This window comes from Oreochromis aureus, linkage group 9, assembly GCF_013358895.1.
Source record: "Oreochromis aureus strain Israel breed Guangdong linkage group 9, ZZ_aureus, whole genome shotgun sequence".
In the NCBI taxonomy this organism is placed as follows: Eukaryota; Metazoa; Chordata; class Actinopteri; order Cichliformes; family Cichlidae; genus Oreochromis; species Oreochromis aureus.
The window spans coordinates 22,501,304-22,525,192 of record NC_052950.1 but is presented as its reverse complement, the minus strand read 5'-3'; the positions used below and the strand labels follow the sequence as shown (position 1 = coordinate 22,525,192).

At 43.0% G+C, this 23,889-nt stretch overlaps 1 protein-coding gene across 4 annotated transcripts in view; it reads right to left on the bottom strand.

The window, feature by feature from the left end:
* slc4a2b (solute carrier family 4 member 2b) overlaps positions 1-23,889 on the bottom strand; it is a 47,874-nt gene that overhangs the window by 5,547 nt on the left and 18,438 nt on the right. For 2 of the 4 annotated variants that reach the window (XM_031759731.2, XM_031759732.2), the window contains 15 exons: positions 23,623-23,794; positions 12,177-12,345; positions 11,853-12,088; positions 10,906-11,030; positions 9,825-10,045; positions 5,777-5,913; positions 3,454-3,634; positions 3,225-3,360; positions 2,341-2,542; positions 2,152-2,257; positions 1,485-1,669; positions 1,050-1,266; positions 750-956; positions 489-637; positions 182-376 (listed from right to left, as the gene is read on the bottom strand). In XM_031759731.2, coding sequence (XP_031615591.2) covers positions 182-376; positions 489-637; positions 750-956; positions 1,050-1,266; positions 1,485-1,669; positions 2,152-2,257; positions 2,341-2,542; positions 3,225-3,360; positions 3,454-3,634; positions 5,777-5,913; positions 9,825-10,045; positions 10,906-11,030; positions 11,853-12,088; positions 12,177-12,345; positions 23,623-23,682 — 2,526 coding nt within the window. In that variant the 5' untranslated portion in view covers positions 23,683-23,794. Of the gene's footprint in view, positions 1-181; positions 377-488; positions 638-749; positions 957-1,049; positions 1,267-1,484; positions 1,670-2,151; positions 2,258-2,340; positions 2,543-3,224; positions 3,361-3,453; positions 3,635-5,776; positions 5,914-9,824; positions 10,046-10,905; positions 11,031-11,852; positions 12,089-12,176; positions 12,346-14,746; positions 14,771-20,686; positions 20,851-23,622; positions 23,795-23,889 lie in introns of those variants that run through there. The other 2 variants (XM_039617457.1, XM_039617458.1) reach the window with 2 other exon arrangements.

The window sequence follows — 23,889 nt, the reverse complement described above, 5'->3', positions numbered from 1 at the left end:
TCAGGCTCCATCAATCAGAAAAGATTTCAGGTGTGCTTGTTAGAAAAACACTCTCATTTCGACCCCGACTTCTGAACGCTGTCCAGAGATTAGTCTGCTCTGCTTAGCGTCAGCAGCGCAAACACACAGCGTGCCAACAAAAACTTTGTCTAATCAGGAGCTTTTCACATCTCAGGTGTACCCTGCCAAGCTTGATGAAGGTCTCGCAGATGAAGATGAGGGAGATGAGGAAGGAGAAGATTTCCTGGGTGAAGCGGGAGACGAAGCGCACCAGGAAGCTGCCTTCAAAGGCCACTATGGTGACCACGATGATGATGAGCCAAAAGCCGATCCAGACGCGGCCCGTCAGGTACTCGATGTCGTTTGATGTGCAGAACTGTGAGCACAGAGACATGAAGCACAGTTATATTTTTAGTAGCCTTTTTAGTAAGTCACCAGCATTTTTAACATTTTTGAAATTAACTTCATATGTTTTTTATGCAACTTACACTGTAAAAGGCTTCTTCAAAGACCAGCAGAGGTCCAGAGAAGCCCACAACCAGCAGTGGCTGAGCCCCGAGCAGACAGAAGATCACCCCCTGCACTGATGTCGACACAATCAGCTCAGAGACGCCGATCAGGCCGTTTGTCTTCTCACCTGGAGGCAGACCCGGGGTTAAAAGGTTAATCAAGAGGCCACTATTACCAAAATACGGAGAGGATTTGAGATATGAGGTGTGAATACACTCTCAGTTCCCTCACACACTCACCCAGCAGACCTCCAAACGTTATGGCCGGAGAGAGGGCAGCGAAGTAGATGAAGATAACCGCGGCCATGCACTGGCTGTTCAGGGCATCCTTGAAGTCGCTGACATACTTTGGGTAACGCCGCCGCACATCTCGTATCAGCCCACCGAAAGGCCGTCCAGTACGCTCTAAGGGGTCGTCTGACTTTTTCAATGGTTCGAGGAGTGCCTCTGAGTGACGACACAGAGCTTTATGTTAAAACCCATGAGAAGGCACGTAAAATCAAATCGAATGAAATTCCTAATTGAAACAGAAACACTTACCTTTTTCTTCAAGGCTTTTAGGCTCTTTGGCCATTAGTTTGACCTCCAGTTCCTCCCTCTTCCGCAGCATCTCCCTCTGAAAGCGGGCGACGGAGCGCAGCAGCTCGTCACCTCCCACCTCTGAAGGCGGCAGCACGATGCTACAGTCCAAGAAGCTGTTGATGGCGTTCAGCAGGTCCTGCCTGTCATCTGCCAGGTAGGCCGCCTCGTGGAATTGCTGGAAGATGGTGGCAGAAATAAACAAATTTACCCAACATCATTGGTGTCAACAGAAACCTACAGGTGTTATTTTATTTCATATAAATGTAAAATTCTTCTATGTCCTCCTTCACATTTTCCAAAGTTGATCAGTGGGTCAAGAGTCTTTGCTGGGCGGATCCTGGCTCCAGGGCCTTATTTTTGCCCCCCCTTGTCTAAATCAGCACCACCACTCACCTTGTCAGACATGAGGGTGGAGATGGAACGTCCTATCTGGTGGTAGTCCATGCTTGTAGTGGCGGGTCCCAGCAGAACAAAGAGGAATCTGACCGGCACTGGCACTTCCAGGACGGACTCCAGCTCCACCGCTTCTTGCAGCCGCACAAACGCCATGGTGGGCTGCTCCAGGAAGTCCACGCTGCCTGGGAAACCACAGGACATGATCGTCAGCGTGCGGAAAGCACTACATGCAACCAAAGGCAAAGTCACGAAGTTTTGTAAGTAGTAACCTGTTTTTAGACCAACTGTAGTTATAAAAAATAAAAATAAAAAACTAGTGGTACAGCATTACCTGGCCTGTGATTTTAGTCTGTTGCTAGGTGGTTGCTGGGGAACATGATGATGTCATATATAATTCAAGTTTTTCTGGGTATAAATTAGATGTTACTGTCATGACATTAAATTTATAACATGCTTTTATAAAAGTGTTGTAGGTGCATAAAAACCTCTAAATGGGTAATCTTAGCCTGTTGATTGATGGTTGCTAGGCAACGTGCCATCATATTATGTGATATAGATGAGAACCTTCAGGGGCCTAAGATGTACCTGTGTGCCAAAACTGCTGATGGTGTAGAAGTTCATGGACAGAGAGCTTGTGTGTACTCTAGTAAGATTAGTAACTTACCTACGAGGACCACTGTAGCCTCGGCATTTTCAGGAATCTTCTCCAGCAGCTTCAGTTCATGTTTGGACTTGGACCGATGCATGCCAGGTCCGATGCTCGGCTCTCTCTGCCAGAAACAACACAGGAAGTGTAAATAAGGATGACAAAGATCCCTGTGATATTCTGCAAACTCGGCAGACTCGGACTTACCTGCACTTCATTCTTCTCCATGTCGATGTGCGTGTCTGTGTCCCCCGTACCGCGAACTGTGCCCATGAGGGGGTCGGTCACTGACGGCTCTGTCTGGTTGGTGTGGTTGCCACTGTGGTGATGCGCTATCAGACTGCCGAGGCTGGCTGCGGAGATGTTCCTGGGGAAATGGCTACTGTGCTCCTTCTCATCGCTCGGGTGACTAGGGGAGGCAGAGGTGGGGAGAGAGAGGTTGAACAGGAGGAGGAGAGGTAGTGACCAAGCATGAAGCCATCTAATAGCAGGAAGTGTGTAGCGGTGAGGAAAAGAAAACACAGTTTAACCAGCTTCCATGATTAATGCAAACATTGCTGATTATCACAAGGGTTTTTTATGACTCCTTCAGGGAGTTGACGTAAAGTTGATGTAATCTCATTTCCACCTCCATATTTTTTTTTTCCACTCCACTAGAGTTGTTTGCATGAGTCACTGATTAAAATAATCCTTATTTATCTTACACTGAGCTTTATCTTCTTTCAGAAGCTACTCTCTCTTTAGGCAACTTTCTTCTTATTTCCCAACATGCAGTTAACATGTTTTTGCAAAAATGAGTTAAATTCAATGTTCAGGATACTTCACTTCTAAAGAAATTCCCAACAGCAGCAGAATAGTCCGTGAAAAGCTGAAGCTAGTGTGTGCACATACATATACCCGGTCTCCATTTTGCACACCTTGCAATTTTTTTACTCAACTACCTTGAGACATCATCACCACTGCAGTGCACAGCAGTTGCAACATTTTTTCAGACCATTAACAAGAACAGGTTCACCTCAAATGGCACCGAATCCCTCTGTAAGATGAAATCTCTGCTAGCTTATTTGTAGCGCTGAGGCGCTGCCAGTCACCTGTGTTTGAGCAGCAGGGCTCTGAGGACGTTGGCCCGGTCCTCAGCTTTGATCTGGTCAGAAATAATCATCTGTTCCACCACCTGGTGGGCGATGCCAGGCAGGGTCTTCTGGTCCAGGTCCAGCAGCACCGCACCTGCAAATACACAAGCAAGCTGAACTCAGTCGTCTATGGACCAAACAGGAAACTTACACAGCTTACACAAACAAACCTAGTTTGTTTCTTTACCGTGGGAGATGGTCTTTCTGAGTTCCAGCAAACTGCGGAAAGACAGCGAAGCGACGTGAGGCTTCCCCCAGCGGTCCGTCTCCTCTTCAACATCTTCCTCAAACTTGATCCAACGAGCTGTCTCCTTCCACTGCATCTCCTGGTTCTTGTCCATTGTCAGCTCGTTCAGCTCCACAAACACCTGAGGGGATTTACATGCATACGGTCCACACGTCATCACATGCACATTAGTGCCAAACACTCAGAAACAGTGAGTAAAGCACTCTGACTGGTCAGTTTGTCCAGCTTTTCTCATTTCTCAGTTTTGTGCCTCATCTTATCTGCCCTCGATCCTTCAGCTTGTGACCTGCAATCAATCTCAAATGTCATGCTCAAGGATGTCTCCACACCTGAAGGAGAAAGGAGCTATGGTGGTGGATGAAGAGACCCATCATTCACTTAAGCATATTAAAAGAAGCACAGGATAAAGCTACAATACACAGCAGGAGGACCGTTAACTTAGTTAAATTTAAACACCATACATTTAAAAATGTTGGCACTAACATTTCTGATTCCTGCTACGTTCACACATCTGCTCAAAACCTAAGAAATGAGGGGGAAAATTTGTGATTCATGCTTTCAAGAAGTGAGCTATCTAAAAAACACACTTAGCATGCAAAGGTAAGTGTTGTTAATCCTTAATCTTCTAAGTTTTAACAGTAGAATCTGTACAGCCTTAACCTCTCTTCCCCTTGAGCATCCAAAAGCAGTTTTTATAACTGTAAAAACTTGTAGTTTCCTACATTACTTTTGTCAAAAAGCTTCTTTCGACACCAAAATATAGCTTAAAAGCAGTAACTACAATGTTAATAACCATTTCAAGCATGCTTAAATGTGTTTACAACTACATTAAAGTGAGAAACAATTTACACACCACCTGCACTTTCAAAACAAGTAACTACAACGACTGCTGTGCATCAGCAGCAGCAGTCTCTCAGCTTCCAGGATCTGTTAGGGAGAGAGTAATCACGCCATGCTGGTCAGTCGAAGTCCTCCGAGTAATGATGTCCAAAAAAACAAGCTGCAAAATATTCCCCTATTCCCTGCTGCATGCCTGTGAAGTCACACTCACACAGGGTCAAACCTGACTCTTGCCGGCCATCCAGCCTCACCTTCTGGTGACGAGGCATCTCTCTGTGTCCGTGGATGCCTTCTGTCCACGAGGCAGAGCGGTACAGAACCGCCGGCTGGAAACGGTGCGGGAAACGACTCAAACACTGACCCGACCGACAGCGCCACAAAGGACGGGACCTTCACTTTCACACACATACCCACACAGGTAGTTCTTCCTCATCACACACACCTGACAGGGACCTGTTGTTTACTGGGGCTGCTGGGGGCTCGGAGCTGCGTATGAGAATCTGTGTGTGCGTGTTAATAAAACATAGCTCCCCCTTTCTCAGGAGCTCCCAGTGTCTGGTTACCCAAGCTCCCCTCTTTTTTTTCCCCTTTCCGTGTGTGAAAGGAAAGAACGAACTCATTCATTTTTAATTGTCTCCTTCTCTCCCCGGCCCATCGACAAAAGAGTCGAGCCACTGCTAAATTTGAGAGCGAAAGAAAAGAAAACATTTCGTGGAATTTGAAGGATTTGAAATCTGATGTAGAAAACAGAGCCAACCAATTGCGACTGGGTTTAAAAGCCCTGCTATTTACTTTCTGACCACACAAACATGTTTGTTTACTTCACTACAAAAGTGGAAGATTTTCACTTTTAAAAGCTGCTCGTCTTTAAACTCATCTCTTCCAAAGATCCCTGAGGTAAAGAAATCATTTGAAAAATCAAAGAAACTCTTAATCTTTCATTGAAGTGATGACAGCTTCCATTTCAAACTGACTTTCCTCAGTTTTATCTCGCCATCTTTATCTCATTTAAAGTGTCGGTCAAACTACACAAGCTATTTTAAAGACCTTATTCTTAATCCAGCCTTATTATAGCACATTCATAATTGGGATCTACTAAGATTTTTATGCAGTTTCTTAAAATCCTTCAAATCTGACCATCCTGATAGATGAATGGTTAAAAAAAATTTCAACATTAACAGCCAAGGACCCCTTTGCCCCCTATCTCTCTACTTAGTCCCCTTTTGCATTTCCTCTAACAAAATGCACAAAACATTGCTTAAATAAATTCCCCCAAATGCAGATATTTTATTTATTTTATTTTATCTTCGTGTTGTTGACTGTTCTTTACAATAAACGCAGGAGATCCTCCCCCTGCAGTGCTTACTAACAACATCAATTTAAGGGCCTCTGTGCGACTTCAGTGTGCGAGGTGCTGTCTCACCTCATGGGGGGTGCGATCCTGCTTGCGACTGCGAGTGGTCGGCTCCTTGTGGTCCTTCCCGATGTGCACCACTTGGTTCTTGGTGCTCTTCCGGACCAGGTGTCGGCGCATGCCAGGAACATCTTCAAAGCGATGACCTGGAGTAACGGAAATAAACATGCAGCAAACTGTAGCTCCATGCAACACAACAGCATCAGGTCTTTAGTTTGTATCGCACATTTTGTTTCTTTAGCCCAGAGTTGGCACACATTGACCTTCCACCCTTTTAAATCTCAGCCCATTTAATCACAGGCCTCTTTGCTTTGTATCTAAGGGAGTAGAGTTACTCATGCTGGCAATGCACCAGGCACTGAAAGGATGAGGAGAAAGAAACGTGATGACAGAGACAACACTGAGAGCATAAATGGTTCTGTCAGGTGTTCGAAGTTCAAAGATCAACAGACCCGCTGATTCATTCAAGTTTAATTCAGAAACCGAGGAGATGACAACTTCACATGAACAGAGCTGCTCTTCAACAAGAAATATGCAACAGACATCCAATTACTTAGGTTCTAACACTAAAACACTATTTTGGAGACCATAGGGGAGCCTCGCCCCCGTCTCACGTTTAAAAGCATTAACGGCCATGAAAACCGGATCATTTAACAGCAAAGCTCACATCAGCCTTAAAGGACAGTCTGCATCCGATGAACAAGCACCTTTTCTCTGAGCTCACTCAAACATACAACCACAACATCCAAGTTTATTATATTTTCAGGACTTCTACTCCGTTTTTCAAACTTGTTGTAACATCCTGTTTATTCTAAATTGATCTGTAAATAAGTTAAAACACATTCAAAACAGAAACAAGTGAAATTTTCCTTAGAAATATCAAAGCTTACCATTATCAGAGCTTGCATATCCTATGTAAAAAACACTGAGGCTTTTCTGGTTCTTCATCAAGGCTTTAACTCATTATCTGATAACCCAGCAGGCCTTGCAAGAACAAAAGAAGATATTCTGTCCAGAACTGAGATTTTCATCTGCTACCTCATTCGTTCTCGCGTCACTTGTACAACCTTCAGGTTTTATTGGGAGGGCCCCTTGTCAAGTCGCTACATGATGTTTGCCTGCACTTTGGGGCAGAACCTGTAGGAAAAATGAGCCCTGACTGGCGTTAAGGAAGAGGAGGGTTTCTGCTGCAGGCATCGAGAGCATCTGGCGCTGGTGCAGCCACCTTACTGCGTGACCCCAACCCTCCTCCCTCCTCGCTGCTCAAACTGAAGTGTGGGACTTGTTTTGACAAATTGGAAAAAGTCGCCACTTCTTGACCGGCTCCTGACCCCTGCGGGGGCTGAAGCTATCAGAATGCATCAGTGAGCAGAGGTGCTAATTTGCTCGGGTCGAACAAAAGGGGAGGGACAGTGATCTAATAATTCCTATTGTTGAGCGGCAGCCAGAGACAGACACTTTCCCAGGATGATTTAGGGAGGCGGGAGGTAGATAAAAGAGGACAGAAAGTATGTGACAGTGAACCTGTTTGCAGGCTCACCTCTTTCATAACGACCAAATATCACGCCCACACTTCCATCCTCAGCTGCCTTGTTTTGGCCCTCGGGTCTACTTAATTCTTCCTCTGGTTTCACTCCTTTAATGATTAAAGGTTGGAAACAGAGGTCAGGATTTAACAATTAGCCACCATGTTGGCTCAGACCCGAGTCCAGGGGCCTCAGCTGACAGCGGGAACAGCTAATTTAATAATGCAGGCCTGTCTGCCACAGTTTCTGATAAACTGCTGCTCTCTGCAGAGGGGTCGGCTCCCTCACGCAAATCAGCTCGGCCCTGGACGCCACCCCACGCTGGGCTTGGGGCCGGGAATGTCACAGGGCAGTGGAAAGCAGTCTGCAGTCAAACAGAGAAGGGCCCCACACCTTCACCCTGATGTTTGCAAAGGAATCTAAGCAAAGTGACCAAGTATCAGTTCAGCTGTATTTAATCATTTCTCCAACTTCTTTAACACTCAGAACATGTTTTAGTACAAAGTACAAAGTTTGTGTTAATGCTGGTGAAGATTAACAGCAAATGATATCTATAAGAAAGAGTAATGCGTAATCTAATACCATATTTTTAAATGACATTCCCAAGAGTGTGTTTAGACAAACGTTTTGAACTTTTTGTAAAAGGTGCACTTAGGAGATTTCCTGAAAACAAAAGAATAATCTACTCACATCAAGGCACTTTTATTGCAAGGCAAAGATCCTAAAATATTAGATAGAAAACCAACAATCACACAGCCCCTCTGAACAAGCGCTTCGCGACTGTGGGAAGGAAAAACTCCCTTTTAACAGGAAGAAATCTTCCGCAGAACCAGGCTTGGGAAGGAGTGGCCATCTGACAGTTTGTCCTGTCTTTCTCCGCACACCCTAAGACACACTGTGGAGTGCCAGTTTAATAATTGCTAATGCAAATACAGTGAAAAGAAATGAGTGAAGAAGAAGCATAGTGGGAAGCCCACAGAGGCCTAGGCTTATTGCAGCGTAACTACAGGAGGGTTCAGGGTCATCTAATCCAGCCCCATCTTGAAGCTTTATCAAAAAGGAAAGTTTTAAGCCTGTTCTTAAAAGTAAAGAGGGTGTGTGTTTCCCAAATTCAGATTGAAGCCTGAAGGCTCTTCCTCCCATTTTACTTTTAATTACTGTACGAGCCAACAAGTAAGCCCACAGTCTGACAGTGAAGTGCTCTAATGGGGTGATATTCTCACTGCGGGATTTTGAATCAGCCAAAAGAAGACTACAATAACATCAGTTTTATATTAATTTAGAAGCAGGAAATCCAGGGGCTTTATCTTTATTATCCATGAAACATTTTCACACCAGGATAAAAAACAAAAAAAGTGAGTCTATTACAAAAAAAGAAAACAGTCCCATTGATTAACCATCAATGGGACTGTTTTCTTTTTTTGCATTTACAGTCCAGAGACATCCATGTTAAGTTAATTGATGATTCTAAATATGTGGTTATCTGTATCACTGCAATGACCTGTATCCCACCTCTCTACCTATGACAACCTTATTAGTTTTGTTGAATAAAACAATTAAAGCTAATAAATAAAATAAAATAAAATACTCCAATAGATCCATCACCTCAGACATTTTGCCCACAAACTACGTATAAATACTTAGTCTTAGGCAAAGAGTAAAGCAGACACAGACATCTGGAGACACCACAGACGAGTAGTCATACCTGTTGTGCTTTCTCTGGAATCCACCTGAAGAGTGTGTGCAGAGTTGATGCACTGTAGTCTATTGTCTCTCCTCATAAGAGTCTGGACATGCGCAAAAAGCTAGCAAGCACTCTTTTGTGCACACAAAGCCCTGCACTCTTCACCTGATGACGAAATTTAAGTCACATGGCCCCCAGCAGACTCAGGGATGCCGAAACAACAACACACCTTTACAGCCTGAGATTTGTTGGATTTTGCTGTTTAATCACTCTTGGCTTTTTTAAGAAAACATCTCCTTTCACGTCTTTCTACGTTTAACAATAAGTCACTGTGTACTGCTGAGCAGGTAAGTATACTTTGTACTATTTTTTTCCCCAACCTTGCAAGCTGTAACAATCATCATTTTGTAAAGCAGACAGAAACTGCAGAGTAGGGAGATGATTATCTGTTGGGTTTATCATTACAAGGAGCTCATTTTACATACAGGCAGTCATGTGAGCCTCTGGTGATCCCAGTATACAGATACTAAAGATGCTACATATTCACCAGAATACACAAAACATGAAGAGTTAACGAGTCCTCTTTTTTAACCAAATCAACAGCCAATAAAAAAATAAAAATAAAAAAAAAATTAAAAAAAACCAGGAGAGAAACGCTTTATTGCTCACATTACATCTCACTTCAATCAATGCTCAAAGTGCGTTTCCTTCAAAAACACCCCTCAAACACAATCACAGAAGGCTAGGTGGAGGGCACCTATGTCCAATACCCCTTTACACTTTTAGTCGGTGTAGGCTCGAACTTAAGCAATGGTTAGTATCTGCTTGCCAAATGATTCGCACTCACTCTTGATGCCGTCCAGGTCAGCAGAGGCCAGCGTCTGAGCTTCGCTCTCATCAGTGGGGATGCGCTGGTACTTGGCCTGCTCGGCACCCGTCATGTTGCCCGTGCGTCGACGCTCTGTCAGGTCGTAACTGCGGCTGGCGGAGGAGACGCGGGTCAGCGGCGTGTGCTCGGCTGGGACTGACTGGGCAGTGGGGCTGGAGGGCTCAGATGAAGGCAGTTTACTAAAGAGGAGCAGAAAGATTAGAAGTAAAAAAAAAAAAAGAGCTAAAAAATAAACAAGTGAAAAAGGAAGGATTGTTTTTCAGGTTTTATCTTTAGGATTTGACATTTCCCCCTTAAAAACTGGAAACTGTGCACACTCAACCACACATAAAAACGCTCCCAATACTTATTTTCTTCGTTTTAACAGGACTAACATTGTCGTAGTATTACAGCCTTCTACTGCTTCTCCTACTCTGATAAATGCATGCAAGGTGCAAGTTACACATTTAGCTGCAAAAAGCGAAAAAGCGGACAGAGGACAAAGAATTTTAACAACACATATCCAGCAAAAATAGACATAATTAACTTACCGTCTAGCGTAAACGCTACTTTACAACCTCGTCTTTAAGTCAACTTCCTCCTCTTTAGGTAAGAATGTTTTTAAAGACAAATCTTCTGCGGATAAGCTGATCTCTAATTGACTCAAAATAAGCAAAAGGTGTATGTGCAGCTTCTTTCAAGCTCAGATTTCTTTAAAAAGGAAGAAAGTAAATGTCATAGGTGGAGTCTGGGCTGCTGAGTAGCAACAGGTGATATATGAGTCTGAGGACAGGATTACTCTGGTCCATCTGATCATGCCCAGCAGGCTCACTGGATGCCTGAGACATGGTAACGTACAGTACATCGTACACCCCCGCCCCCCGAACAGGCGTGAGCCTCAGTGCTCTCACCCAAACAGGATGGTTGTGAGGACATTTCATCAAAAAAGACAAAAACATGCATTAAGCAGTCATCACAGCAGGTAAGGCATGATTACCAACCTAACAATCACGCCCTTTTTCACTTCTTTTTTAAAGTCTATGAAGCAGACTTGACTCACTCTGTGGAAGTTGCATCTTCATGTTCACCTCCCACACCGGACTGCGGTACGATGTCGAGCTTTCGGACCGAGTGTGGGCTCTCTTTGACACTTTTAGATGCATGGTCATCTTCGGAAACAAAGAACTGTGGAGGGAAACTGGAGCATGAGAGTGCTGCTTTCTGTAACACGGTCAAAAATAAATAAATCAATCAGATAAATCGAACGTCTCTCACATCCAGACAATGGAGAAAGAAAGCCTGTGGAGACTTTTGCACATAAATCAGAGTTATTTAGATGTTGCTGGATGTCAGTATGAATTCAAAGGGAGCAAAAAGTTTCATGCAATCATATGATTACTATTTGTTGATTTTATGCGAACTCATTCAAGTGGGTCGAGGCAAATGGCCACCCACCACGAGTCAGACTCTGTTTGACATTCCCTTCTATTAAAAGGGGGGATTTTGCCTGCCCAGTGTTGATGAGTGTTTGTTTAAGAGTATAGAGTTTCTTCTCAAAATCCATCAAACCTCAGGAACCCATGAACATTTATTCTGGTCTAGACCTGGTCAGCAAATCATGGCCTTTAAAAAAAAAAAAAAAAAAAAGTCTCTTTATGTTTAAAGTAGAATATAGAAGGTGAAAAGTTGTCAGACTATTGCGAAAGCCTGAATTCAACATAATTCAAGCTTTTAATTAACCCTGAATTAGAACAAGCCTAAAGGTACACAGCAGGTTTTAATTTGGTTTAAAAGAGAAAAGTTACATCACATCGTTCCATTTTCTCAAAGCAAATTTGTATTGGTTTTTTAAACCACATTTAAATGTCATTTAATTTGGCTGTTTAATGGTTGAACATTTCCTCAAATCATCAGAGGATATTTTTTGTATCTAATAATGCTTCTTGTGGGGTTTTATCTTATTCGCTCCCAAAAAGCCTAAAATGAATCAAATAATAAAATGATTACCTCCACATCTTTGGATCTCTCTGACTCAGATCGCTCTGACAGAACAGAATTTAGCTCCGTCCCCTCCTCTTCCTCTTCTTCCTCATCTTCTCCTTCCTCTATGGGGACACTGCAGGGAGGTTGGCTGCTTTTGTGATCTTTATCCTTCCTCTTTTTCTTGCTGCCCTTCCTCCTGCGTACGTCAGAGGGCAGTTTGGACAGAGGCCGGTGGATGTGGTGAGAGGAGTGTCGGTGGTCTGCAACACAGATAAATACATCAATCTCAGAGCTTTTCACACACAACTGAAAGCAACTCCATGCTTTATGAAGCTTCTGCACGCTCACATTCAATGTCTTCTTCATGGTAAATGTGGTGCTCCTTATCAGGCACAGCAGCAGCAGGCCTGAGGATCTGCTGGAAGCGCTGGACACCCAAGGCTTTATTCAGGTCCCCATCATCCTCCTCTTCTGGGCGCAGAGACCCGTGTAGTGATGAAGCAGCAGGAGCTTCTGGCTGCAACAAAAGACGAAAATAAACAAGACAGCAGTAAAATAAGAATGAGGAAATTCGATCATCATAAAATCATGAAAAAATTCATTTTTTAACTCGTGTTTTTGTAGTGAATCAACTGAATGTTGATTAATAAAGTTCCTCCAATTCTGACAGTCTTGAACTCTGTACTGATATTTCATGGTAAGGCAGTTAAAAACCAGGGATGGCCAGCATATTTATTACAAAAAAACCTGCATCTGATGGAATTAAGTAGCAGTACAGACTCACAGGAGTTGTTTTGTTTGCACTTTGTGGTGTTAGCAGCTTCAATAAGAAGACATGTGCAGCCACGGTTTAAACTTGTGTGTTGTAAACCATAATTCAACATGCCGTGTGCATAGAAGTACTGGGCCCACCTATACGGGCTGTGGAAACCAAGGACATGAAGCTCCCTGCATAGTTTTTGCGCTGATGTGAATGTCAGAGATTTGGAGAATGTTGGCAACTATTACCCAATATGCACCTCAGCACTCAGTGACCCCGCTGTGTAACTTTACATGGTCTGCTATTTTGTGGCTGAGTTGCTGTGGCTCCTAAACGACGAGCTCTTTAAAAGAACCCGTTCTTACACAAATGTTTGTGAAGGCAGACTGCATACACCTGAGACTGAAAACATGGGTTTAATATTGTTATTAAACCCAAATATTAAGAGGTGTGACCCAAAGCTTTTATCCATAAAGCATTACACTACTACAGTAATCCAGCACTACGCTACCTACATTAAAACTTTTAAGAAGCAGGAAGAGAAAACATTTTAATGTCCGTTTTAGCCCTGCTTCAGATTGGCAACCTGTCCAGGGTGTACCCCGCCTCTCGCCCTATGTTAGAAGGGATATGCATATTTCTAAGAATGAGCTGGGTTTTCAGGATGCAGAATGAACAAGTGTGCGCCTCTCACTTAAAACCACCACTAGAGGGCGTTCTGTCCTAGCTGTGAACACATCAGTTAGGTCATCTCTTCTTCAATATGAGCTTTAAAGTCGGAAACAATAGCCATGAGCTTTGATCAGTTCCAACAGGGATCACGTGGGTGATAAGAGATCTGTTTTCCTGCAGCACGACGCAGTAGCCCGCTGAGCCCTGCTCCGTCTCTCCCGGTGGGATATTGGGAAAAGGATGGACTGCAGCCATATGACAAGAGTACCTGCTCAGACATCATTCAGCAGGTGTGCTCAGATCCTGCAGTGAACCCTTCCTGTGGCAAAACTTGGGGATCGCAAGTCATTTGACACTCTGTTAAATAGTTCCCAGGACACCCAACATGTTGGTCCTACATTAGGCAGGGAGCAATAGGAAACGTGATGATAGTTTCGTGTCAAGGCACAAAGTCTTGGCACAGATGGTACTTAACTCTTATTGTTATTAAACCCATCAGAAAAGTATTTAAACTACAAAACTTCAGTTTAACTACTCGTAATAAAAATCACCGTCTTTCAACTTGCTTGAATTAAAATGACAACAAAAATGGGTTGTTACTTACAAGCACGCTGTAAAATATTTTTATAGTTTTTTATAGCTCACATCACATTTTCTACACCTTCTACAGCACCTGTGTGATGTACAAAGGTCCCCTAGACACACGAAGCTTATGAAATCCATCGAGATGAGAAAATGTAAGCGGGAAACTTTCTGGTTAATCATAATTAAAGGTCAACAGATGATCAGACATGCAGGCATGTGCAGGAGGAGTGTGGAAAACTGACTCCCATAGCCTGTAACACCATGCAGTGCTTCTTTTTGCATGCCACACAAAGGTGACAGCAGCCCTCTGCTGAACGGAGGACGGGCTGAAAATGAAAGGCTTTCAAGCAAACCTTCAATATTGACCCAAGGTTCAATTTCTCATAGACCCCCCTCTTATTTTACAAGTGCCTAAAAAAAAAAAAAGAGTACTGAGCAGACTCACTGCACCTAAGTGACCTCCAGAGTCAAGAATTCAGCTTTATGGGCCAATAACCAAGCAGATTTGTGACATTATCCAGTCAACATTTTGCTATGAACTTTACTCTGAAGCATCAGCCTGCATCCACATCACCATCAACCGTTCAGCACTTAATTAGGCGACTGATCCAAAACCCTGCAGCGCATTATCCGGACAAGTGAAGCCCTCAGAGTGTAGCTAAATGATCTGGTTGTTTGTTTTTACAGGGCCCTCATTCATATCATGGTTTCACGGTGAATCCCTCGAGGTGGAAGCAACGTGTGAGGGATTCTCGAAGGGGTGCAAGAATTTTCCACAACCGGCAGCACGTACGAGAACAAGCTGAGAGAAGCAGAGTAGAATGAAAACTGACCAGAAAAAACAAAAAAACCCGAGTAAATAGAATAAGATCAACACTTCTTCTGCAGTTTAGTGACTTACCTCGCTCATGACGTGAGCTTTATCAAAAGCACGGCTTTTGGTGACAACAAGCGTCAGCGCCCTCCACCATGACAAAACTGGACCTCTTACTTCACTCAGCACCTCTATTAAAGAACTGCAGGCAGGAGATATCCCTCTCCCCCTGCTTATCAAAGCCTCGTGATATCATAATCAGAGCCCTATCGCCCAGCCTGCCACCTTCACCAGGTTGCGTATTGTGCCGAGGCCGAACAAACAAGACTCGCATTCTCGCTTTGAGGACAAGTGTGGCCTGAAAGGACAAGCCGTGTTTAAACAGTCAAGAACAAAACCCGACGCTGACATTCATCCCCACGTTTTCCACATAAAGTCTAAATATTTACCTGGGTGCTTTAAGTGCATATGATCTAAACCTCTTACACTTTTCTAAAGAGATATTTTTTGATGGCTAATATTGACAGAAGTAATGTTAAGCAACGGGCTGAAAAGAAACATGAAAGACTCAAAAGTGACTAAAATCTGACCTGTGAATTACAGTCTGTCTCAATTACAGAAACAAACAAATACTGCTGTTTTTCCCACATGCTCACAGCTACATTTAAGACTTTTTAACAGAATATTAAATGATTTTGATGCACGCTCAATCATCCAGGTAAGGAAAACCTAAAAAAGTTGATTTAATTCATGTGGACACATGTTTTCTCACACTGAAAATAGATAATAATGGATTGGATTTCATATAGCACTTACAATGCCACTATTCATTCACTCTCACATTCACACACTGGTGGAGGCAAGCTACTGTTGTAGCCACAGCTGCCCTGGGGCACACTGACAGAGGCGAGGCTGCCATATCGCACCATCGGCCCCTCTGGCCATCACCAGTAGGTACAGAAACTACTTTTTTTGGGACTACTTTAAATGAAACTAATCAAACGTGACATGGAACCACACAACAGTGTGGAAATAAACTCAAGCTCTTGGAAAGAGTCTATGCACGTTGTTCAAATATATTCATTAAGGCGAAAAGGGAAAAAAAAAATTCTTTTACTCCACCTTAAACACACAACAGTTTGTTTCATAAGCATTTCCAGTTTTTGGCATGAGCTAGAACTGTTAAGTTAGCCATTTTACAGTCAATGCTTTTTTTAAACATTTAAAAAAGCCTGAAAGGTTGAGTCAGACAAAGCACGCTCTTAATACTGAATTCGCACTGCATGATCCAAAAGTGTAGAGCAGGGCTAAAGATGTGCAGTTTAAGACCCGGCCAAACTGAGTTGAAGACATTTTAATATTTTAGCTTTAGCCAGAAAAGGAGAGAAGTTTGAATGCATTAGTACAAGCATAATTCAATCTAAGCACACTCCTCTTCAATCCTGTAAAAGTGGTTCAGCTATTAAAGTAATGATCTATGTCCATGTATGAGAATTAGCAGTTGAAGAAGCTAATGTAATGCAATCTAATGGATCCAATATAGAGAAAAAAAAAACAGTTTAGGATTTCAATCGTTGTGAGCTGAAGAAGGAAGAACGTTGCACAGAGTCCTGCGAGAACTTGAGACGGGGTCTGGGTGCTAGGGAAGAGTTATCAGATGACTGGGGAAAGTTCAGTAGTAGTGCTGAGGGAGACAGTCAAGAAGGTGTTCGGTGTGTCCTCTGGACAGAGGAAAGAGGTCAAAGAAACTTGGCTTGAGGGAGTACAAGAAAGTATTCAAAGAAAGAGGTTGACGGAGAAAAAGTGGGATAGGCAAGATGTTTAAGAAAGTAGACAGGAGTACTGGGAAGCGAGGTGTACAGGAAAGACAGAGGTGGTAAAGACAAGGAAAACGTTTATAGTGAGTTGAATGTGAGGCTGGATACTAAAGGAGTGTTCATAGCTGCACTGTGCTGTGCTCTTCAAGGAATTATCATTCTACTGCTTTGATAGCACTTTTAAAGCATACACCTAGGTTACAGCATTTAATATTAATTCAGTGGCAACTGAGTCAACTGAAATTCAGAGAATCACACATATTTACCCACATTAAGGCCTATTTATTTTTGGCTCAGCTCTTTTGTGTTGGCTCAACCTGACAGGAGTCTATCCAATCACATTACATATAAAATGTTATATAGTTAAATCATCAGTCAAGTAGAAGTCAACACCAAGATAACAGTAGCCAGGTGGTGGAGGGTCTCCAATTTGGTCAAGATTTGATCATTACTTTTTGCAGATGATGTCGTTCTGTTGGCTTCAACACGTGGTGACCGCCAGCTTGCACTGGAGCAGTTTGTGGTCAAGAATGAAACGTCGAGAATCAGAATCAGCACCTCCAAGTCAGAGATCATGGTTCTCAGCTGGAAAAGGGTGGAGTGCCCTCTCCTGGTCAGGGGAAAGTTACAACCCCAGGTGGAGGGGTTTAAGTATCGGGGTCTTTTTCATGAGTGAGGGGAGAGCGTGACCCACAGAAAGGAGTTTCCTTCATAATGAGTGTCCTGGACTCAATTAAGCTTGATTTAGACTTTTTCGGGAAATCTGACTTATGACGAAACCAGAAACCACTCTAAACCCTACACTGCAACCTTCCACGCCATTCACACCGTTGTGAGCTGGGTCAATCTGATGTGTAGTTACATTTCTCAGGAGGTGCACATGAAAGATTACAGCATAAGGTTAAAAGGACTTTACAATTACGTTGTAAGTTGCAGCATAGATTTCCCTTCGAAGCATTATTCACGCATTAGAGATGGGGTGAGGAGGTCTGTCTGCGTCAAAAGGAGCCAGTTGAGTTGGTTTAGGCATTGGAATCTGACTAGGATGCCTCCTGGACAATTCCTAAGCAATGTATTTAAAGTATGTCCTACTGGGAGCAGGTCCTGGGAAAGACCAGGACTCACTGAAGATATTATCTCTCTCAGTTGGCTTGCGAACAACTCTGTATTCCTCAGGATGAGCTGGAAGATGTGGCCAGGGCGAGGGAAGTCTGCCTAAGCTGCTTCCCGCACAGCCTGATCCCACATATGTAGTAAAAGAAATATAGATGGATGGATCATTCTAAAAGTGGCATGTCTAGTTAGCTTTACCTCAAAAAATATATTTTGTTAAAAGTGATTTTCACATAGCTAAAAGGGTTTATCAAAGACTGTATTTGCCAATTTTAAAACCTTTATCCACTTGTGAAAGATTTACCTTCACCATCAGTTTACTGTATCTGTTACACTAAGACTGCTGAAAAATGTAATGCTATTTTTAATGCAGGTTTTAGTAAGTGGCATGCATGTGCAGTGACTGTTGTAGAAAGAAACCAACGCTCAGCGTGTGGAGGCTGCAGGAGATTATCTGTGTGGTGAGGCAGTCTCAAATCCTCCACAGTCAGCACTTGGAAGCAAAGGGGGGGGGGGGCAGACACTGTAGTGATCATGTCGTACTTTGTGGCTGATGTGTCACTGTATTAATTCATATCTTTAAAGAAAATCAACTGCAAGAAAAATCCCAGTGCAGAGTGTGCTCAGTTTTACAGAACAGGTGTGTGAAAGCAGAAGAGTTGTAACCCAGTTCTTACCTCAACCAGTGCTGAAATTTCTATTACAAACACAGATTTCAACAACTTTCCTGTTGCATCATGCACTGAAAAGGCCATGTTTAAAGTTTTGCTTTTACCAGCCATCAGTCTGACGCAATTTCGTAGTATACAGTAGCCTGGGGTGGTGTTTCTACACCTGTTTATCTAAGTTGAAGATGTCCAACTGACAAACTGAGTTTACAAACTCAAGTGAGATGAGTCACATACAGCGGGAGTCAGATATACGTCACAGGAAGAATGAAGCTAGAATGATAAAAAAGTGTTAAGGAGGGGGTAGTACAAACCAAACAGGGGTAATCCCGACTACAGACGACCAACGGCTCACTTATAGAGTTCACTGAAATGTCAAAGTTCACTGCTGCAAAGACAAAGTGTGCATTTCAATCTCAACCAAAAATTTCCCAAAGTTTAAGGGTGAGACTCCCTAAAGGGAATCAGAGTTACAAGGGACGTTGTGTGATTAGGATTGTGAAATAGTCAACAGTCAAAGAATAGTTTTATTTTAAAGTGGAACAAGAGGCCATCTGTACTGTTTAAAGATGATTTTTTTAATATCTTTGTAGCAATCCTTAACATAACAATTGGAATCAGGTGTACCATGTTTATAAAACTCTACCTACCAAAGCCTGTAAAGCAGGGATGGAACCTCCTGAGAAACTGACGGTTGTGGAGGGCAGCACCAATAAGCTGAAATCAATTCTGCTCCGTTAAAGTTTTCTCTCTTTATTAACTTATTGATGCTGTTCTCCACAACAGTCCCAGAGTCTCGTGTACTCCCTTCTGTGAGTGCAGTTTCATATTTAGTGCACAGATATGACAGCGCGGTGTGAAGAAAGCTGCAGTGTTGTCATCCCAGGGTTTTAAAGAGGAAAAAAAAAAAGCTGTTGTGTCAGATGCTGATTACGTCTAATCATTACACGCAAAATGACACTTGGCAGTCCAGTGTTGCAGACATACAAAGTCCACATTAAGAGTCTGTGATCCACATCCTCATTATTAATATTTTTTTCCTGATGGGTTTCATTTTCCTTTTTACTTTTGCTTTCACTCAATTTAGGTTTAGCAGTTTAAGCAAGAAACCCTACTTGATTAGTATTGGAAAAGACTGGATTAGAACATGACTCTTGAATGTTGTGAAATGATGGAAGTGACAGACCTCTCAAACTAATGCCACAATCTAGTGCATCCCATACCGCCGCCAGAAGCCTTATTTTGTGTTCTGGAATCAAAAGCAGTGCATTTAAGACGGCTAGTCTCCCAGTTTCATGTCTTTATTCTAACCCCAGTTAACCAGCTGTTAGCATCATATTTAGCAGTTTTAAACTTCCACTGTTTACCTTTTTTTTTTGCCCAAGTTAAGTTAACATTTCCCATTTAATAGTCTAAACCGGCAGTTCTCAAAATCACTGATGACAAACTCTACGTCACTTAAACTAAAGTGGACCCAACGAGGCTCACAGACGTGAAAACTATAACACAACTATTACAGGGGAGAAAATAAAGGATCCTCCCCAATAATCATAACACTGACTCAGCTGATTTGCTGATGTGGACTGACTAAGCCATTTCTCCATGCTCTCTGTTTACATTACTAATAAAGTGACCTGCGCAGCAGCAGGAGCAGAAGGGAGTGAGTTAATGAGTTGACTTGTCACAACCCTATTAGCATTTCTAACCTCTCAAAGATGATATGTGTGGGAGTAATAGAGCCAGTATAACTGTTTTATTGAGATAAATGGTCGCTACCTGTACATCTGATACAGTCAAATTTTATCATTTGCCACAGGTTGGCTGGGGGTCACCAACCAGCAGATGTTCTGCAAGAAACCGTGACTTCACAATTTCCTGTGCAGGGAGAGACGTAACAGAGAATGCTGCCACAACACTTGCCCCGTTATTTTCTTTATCAAAGCTCCCAAAGAACATTTTTTGCAGCATTTTAGGTTTATTTCCTTGTTTGCTTTGTAAATTAGCAGTTAACTCGTTGTGGTTTAGTTACAACCACTAGAAAAATCTCTGTAACCCCCTGTGAAGAAACCTCTCATAATCTGACTGCTGACCATCAGAGGGGTGACTATCTGCAACTAGTCACGCATTAATAATTACTTCCTCATGTCATCTTAACTTCTATTTTTGCAGCCTAAGGAGAAAAGGAAATGAGCAGCTGGGCATCGAAAAAAAAACCCCTCAAGAACGAGACTGAACATTAACCAGCTGCAGGGATCGTGCTGAGGTTAGGTTTACTTTAAGAAGCAAAGTCAGACAACATTTAAAACAATCTCTGTTTGCAGCATTTAGTCTAATGAAGAACAACCAGCAGGGAAAGATAAGATTAAGCCTAAATGTCACACAAACGGTCACTAAACCACGTGTTACTTCAAGTCTATGCGCAAACTCACCTTATACGAGTACAGGAAGTCCATGAAATGACATTACAGCCGTTATTGCGATGTGAAATTCACAGAGACAGTTTTGGTTTTCCTGTCTCAAGGAAGTGCTGACTCCTTTCCTAGAAGGCAACGCGCTTCCATTTCAGTTTGCCCCAGTCACGTGACCAGGGCCGATCTTCACGGCAGGAAGAAGGCAACCACTGACATTAGTTTCAAATTGTCAGCACTTAAGATTCAGACTGGAGTACCTGACCACTCCTTGACCACACACACCGCTCGGGAGTTAATAATTAACCCAGAAGGCAAGAATTTTTATCTTTGTGCTACCAACCAGCAAATCTCCTCACAGCCAACAGAAATTATGGATCACAGGCTCAATAAGACTGTTGACTGCCATAAACCTACTAAGTACAAATATAATAAAGACATGCAGAGTGCTGTAAATGAACACAGGAGCTCCACCCTTTGCACCATGTTCTTCACAGCGACTAATGCCTTTGGTATTATACACAAACTGAATGTCTATGTGCATCTAAAGGCACTGCATTAGAAATTTACTGCTTTTAAATAAACGGCATTTTACACTTTTCACTTTGACAGGAACAGGAAGTTTATTACGTTTTTTTTTTTTTTGCACTATCATGAACTAATCTGATCCTGAAGTGCTGATTAGATGTGAGCTGTGCAGGATTTAAGATAAACAGTCATACAAAAAAGTATGCATCCATCTATCCACAGTGAGGTATAATATTAGTCAGATGACTTCATTTAAATGCTTAAATGCAGCAGCAGCACAAACATGGTTGAGAGGTCCAGTTCACTGACTGGCAAAGCTTACCCGATTCGGCATACCTGTCAATCAAAGCAGCAACATCCCTAAATTTAAGCCTTAGTAGTATAACTCAAGGAAGAGTTGGATATAAAAAAAAAAAAATCCACCCATTACAGTTGTAGAATCCTGAGGCAGGCACAGCTGGAAATGGGTGCAGTTCAATGAGTTGCTGCTCCAAGTATCTCAGTGTCTTGTTAATGTGCAAGCGGGAGACTGACAGACAGATTAGTGCAGCGTCTGCAGTGATGTGGATGCTGCACCAGTCTGTTGGGGTGGAGAGAGCCGAGTGAGAGCTGTCGATTTATCGGTCAATGCACATTCCTACCCTCACCTAAGGCCTCAAGCTGTGGGTAATGATTAAAAGAATGAGGCTGCAGAAACAAGCAGCGGTAATGATCTTCCTCTGGGCTCTCCCTTAGAGACTCAGTCATTCAGGAGGAGCTCAGAGTAGAGCCGCTACTCCTCCACATCAAATGGAGCCAGCTGTGGTGACTGGACACCTCATAGGTGAGGGGAAACAAGCACGTCCTGCAGGGAGGAGGCCCATAGGCAAACCAAGGACATGCAGTGGAAATTGCATCTCTTGGCTAGCTTGGGAACACCTTGGAGTCCCCCAGAAGATTAAAAGGACGTGGCCAGGGATAGGGAGATGTGTTGCATCTCTGCTTGACCCTGATAACTGGTAGATGATGGATGAATCTGCAGTTGTTATGACGCAGGTGGGAACTATCAATAGTGGCCATTTTAACATGGCGGTCAGCGTCCACTGACTCACACTGACTAAGGGGATGCTAGGGGATCTCTCTCTCTCTCTCTCCCTCCCCCCCTCCCTCTCCCTCCCTCTCTAGAGAGAGATATATATAGATATATATGTGCAAAAATGCCAAAAAAATATTGCATATAGTTAAATGGATTATACATCTCACATCATTCCTGCACCAGTAATTAAGTTTAGTGGATCCAATTTAATCTAAATGCTTTGAATTCTCTGCCTTAACTGGTGAGATTCGACTTGAAAGTGTTTATGCCTGGTGATTAAACCTTTGTCTAGTTCCCGGGTAGTTGAAGAGTTTGTGCAACATTTTAAATGACGTCCAAAGCTAAGGTTAAGCCGGGATTTTCTCGATTGGTTCTGCTGTGAAAAACTGAAAACAACGGCAGAAGATGAACGTGTACTCTCTGTCAGTAGTGGCCTTTATGACAGGTTATTCAGAAATAAACGTTTTCCCATTTCTACCTAGCTGCACATATAATTCACAGTACAGTTATCAAAAATATGGCTTGCCATTCTGGGAAAGATAGAGAATCTTTAGCTTAATTTTAAAAGAACAAGAGCTCCTGGGAAAGGTGGGTAAAACAGTTAAAACCGCAATCCGGATATTTCCTGGTATGAAATTGAACGTATGCCTGGAATTTACAAGCCGTAGTCATAAACGGATCAGCTCAAGCAATATGAGAGTATTCATGGCTGGATTTTGACTTTAGGCTTTTGATTATTTTCTGCTGCAGCAAGATAATCACGAGAGGACCTTGTTGAGAACCTCTGTGGAGGAATTCTGCTTTCTTTGGCTGCTGACCAGCTGCCTTCAGGCCTTTGCCAGTCATGTTTATCAACTCGTGCCCCACCAGCAGCCTCACAATCAACTCTCATTAGGTGCTTGTTTTCAACAATGTCAACTTTAAGAAAAGAGGAAGGAAAATGGTTTAGCTGTGTGCCTGCTGATATTCTCCAGTCTTCTAATAAGAGGGTGATTTCAACAGGAGCTGCTCTCTGAACATTTCTGAACATTTTTCTGTTGCAGTCAGAGCTGCTGTATGTTGGCAGGGAACTGGATGTTACTACATTTGCACTGGAGGGAACATCACTGTCCAAAATACACACTCCAATGCCAGAGAGGGCAGAGGAAGCTGATGCAGCATAAATCCAGCACAAGGAGAACTGATAGGAAAAGACCAAACTAAGGAAAGGCTAAACTAAATGCATTGGCAGGATTTCATGTGGTTTTTAAATCAGAGCCACTAGCTCATATCCTTTATCATGTGGCCAGCGATGGTGTAGCCTGACCTGGAAGGGCAAGCTAAAGCTTATGTGCATGTGGGCGTGCGTACTTACTCCGTGAATAACCGAAGCCACGGCGTCCGTAACCTGGCTGGGAGCATCGGGGTTGCTCATGGCTCTGCAGTAGAGTCGTTGCTGGAGAGGCGCTGGAAAGCTGGTTTAGACTGGTGCGGCTTTAGCCCTTCTCTTTCTCACTGGGACTCAGACAGCTTTTGGGCAGCATAACCTGGAGCCAGATGCAGATCAGGGAGTTAGATCACATGATGACAGATTTAAAACTTCAAGGTGAACAAGACTGAAAAAGCCTCCGAATACAAATTT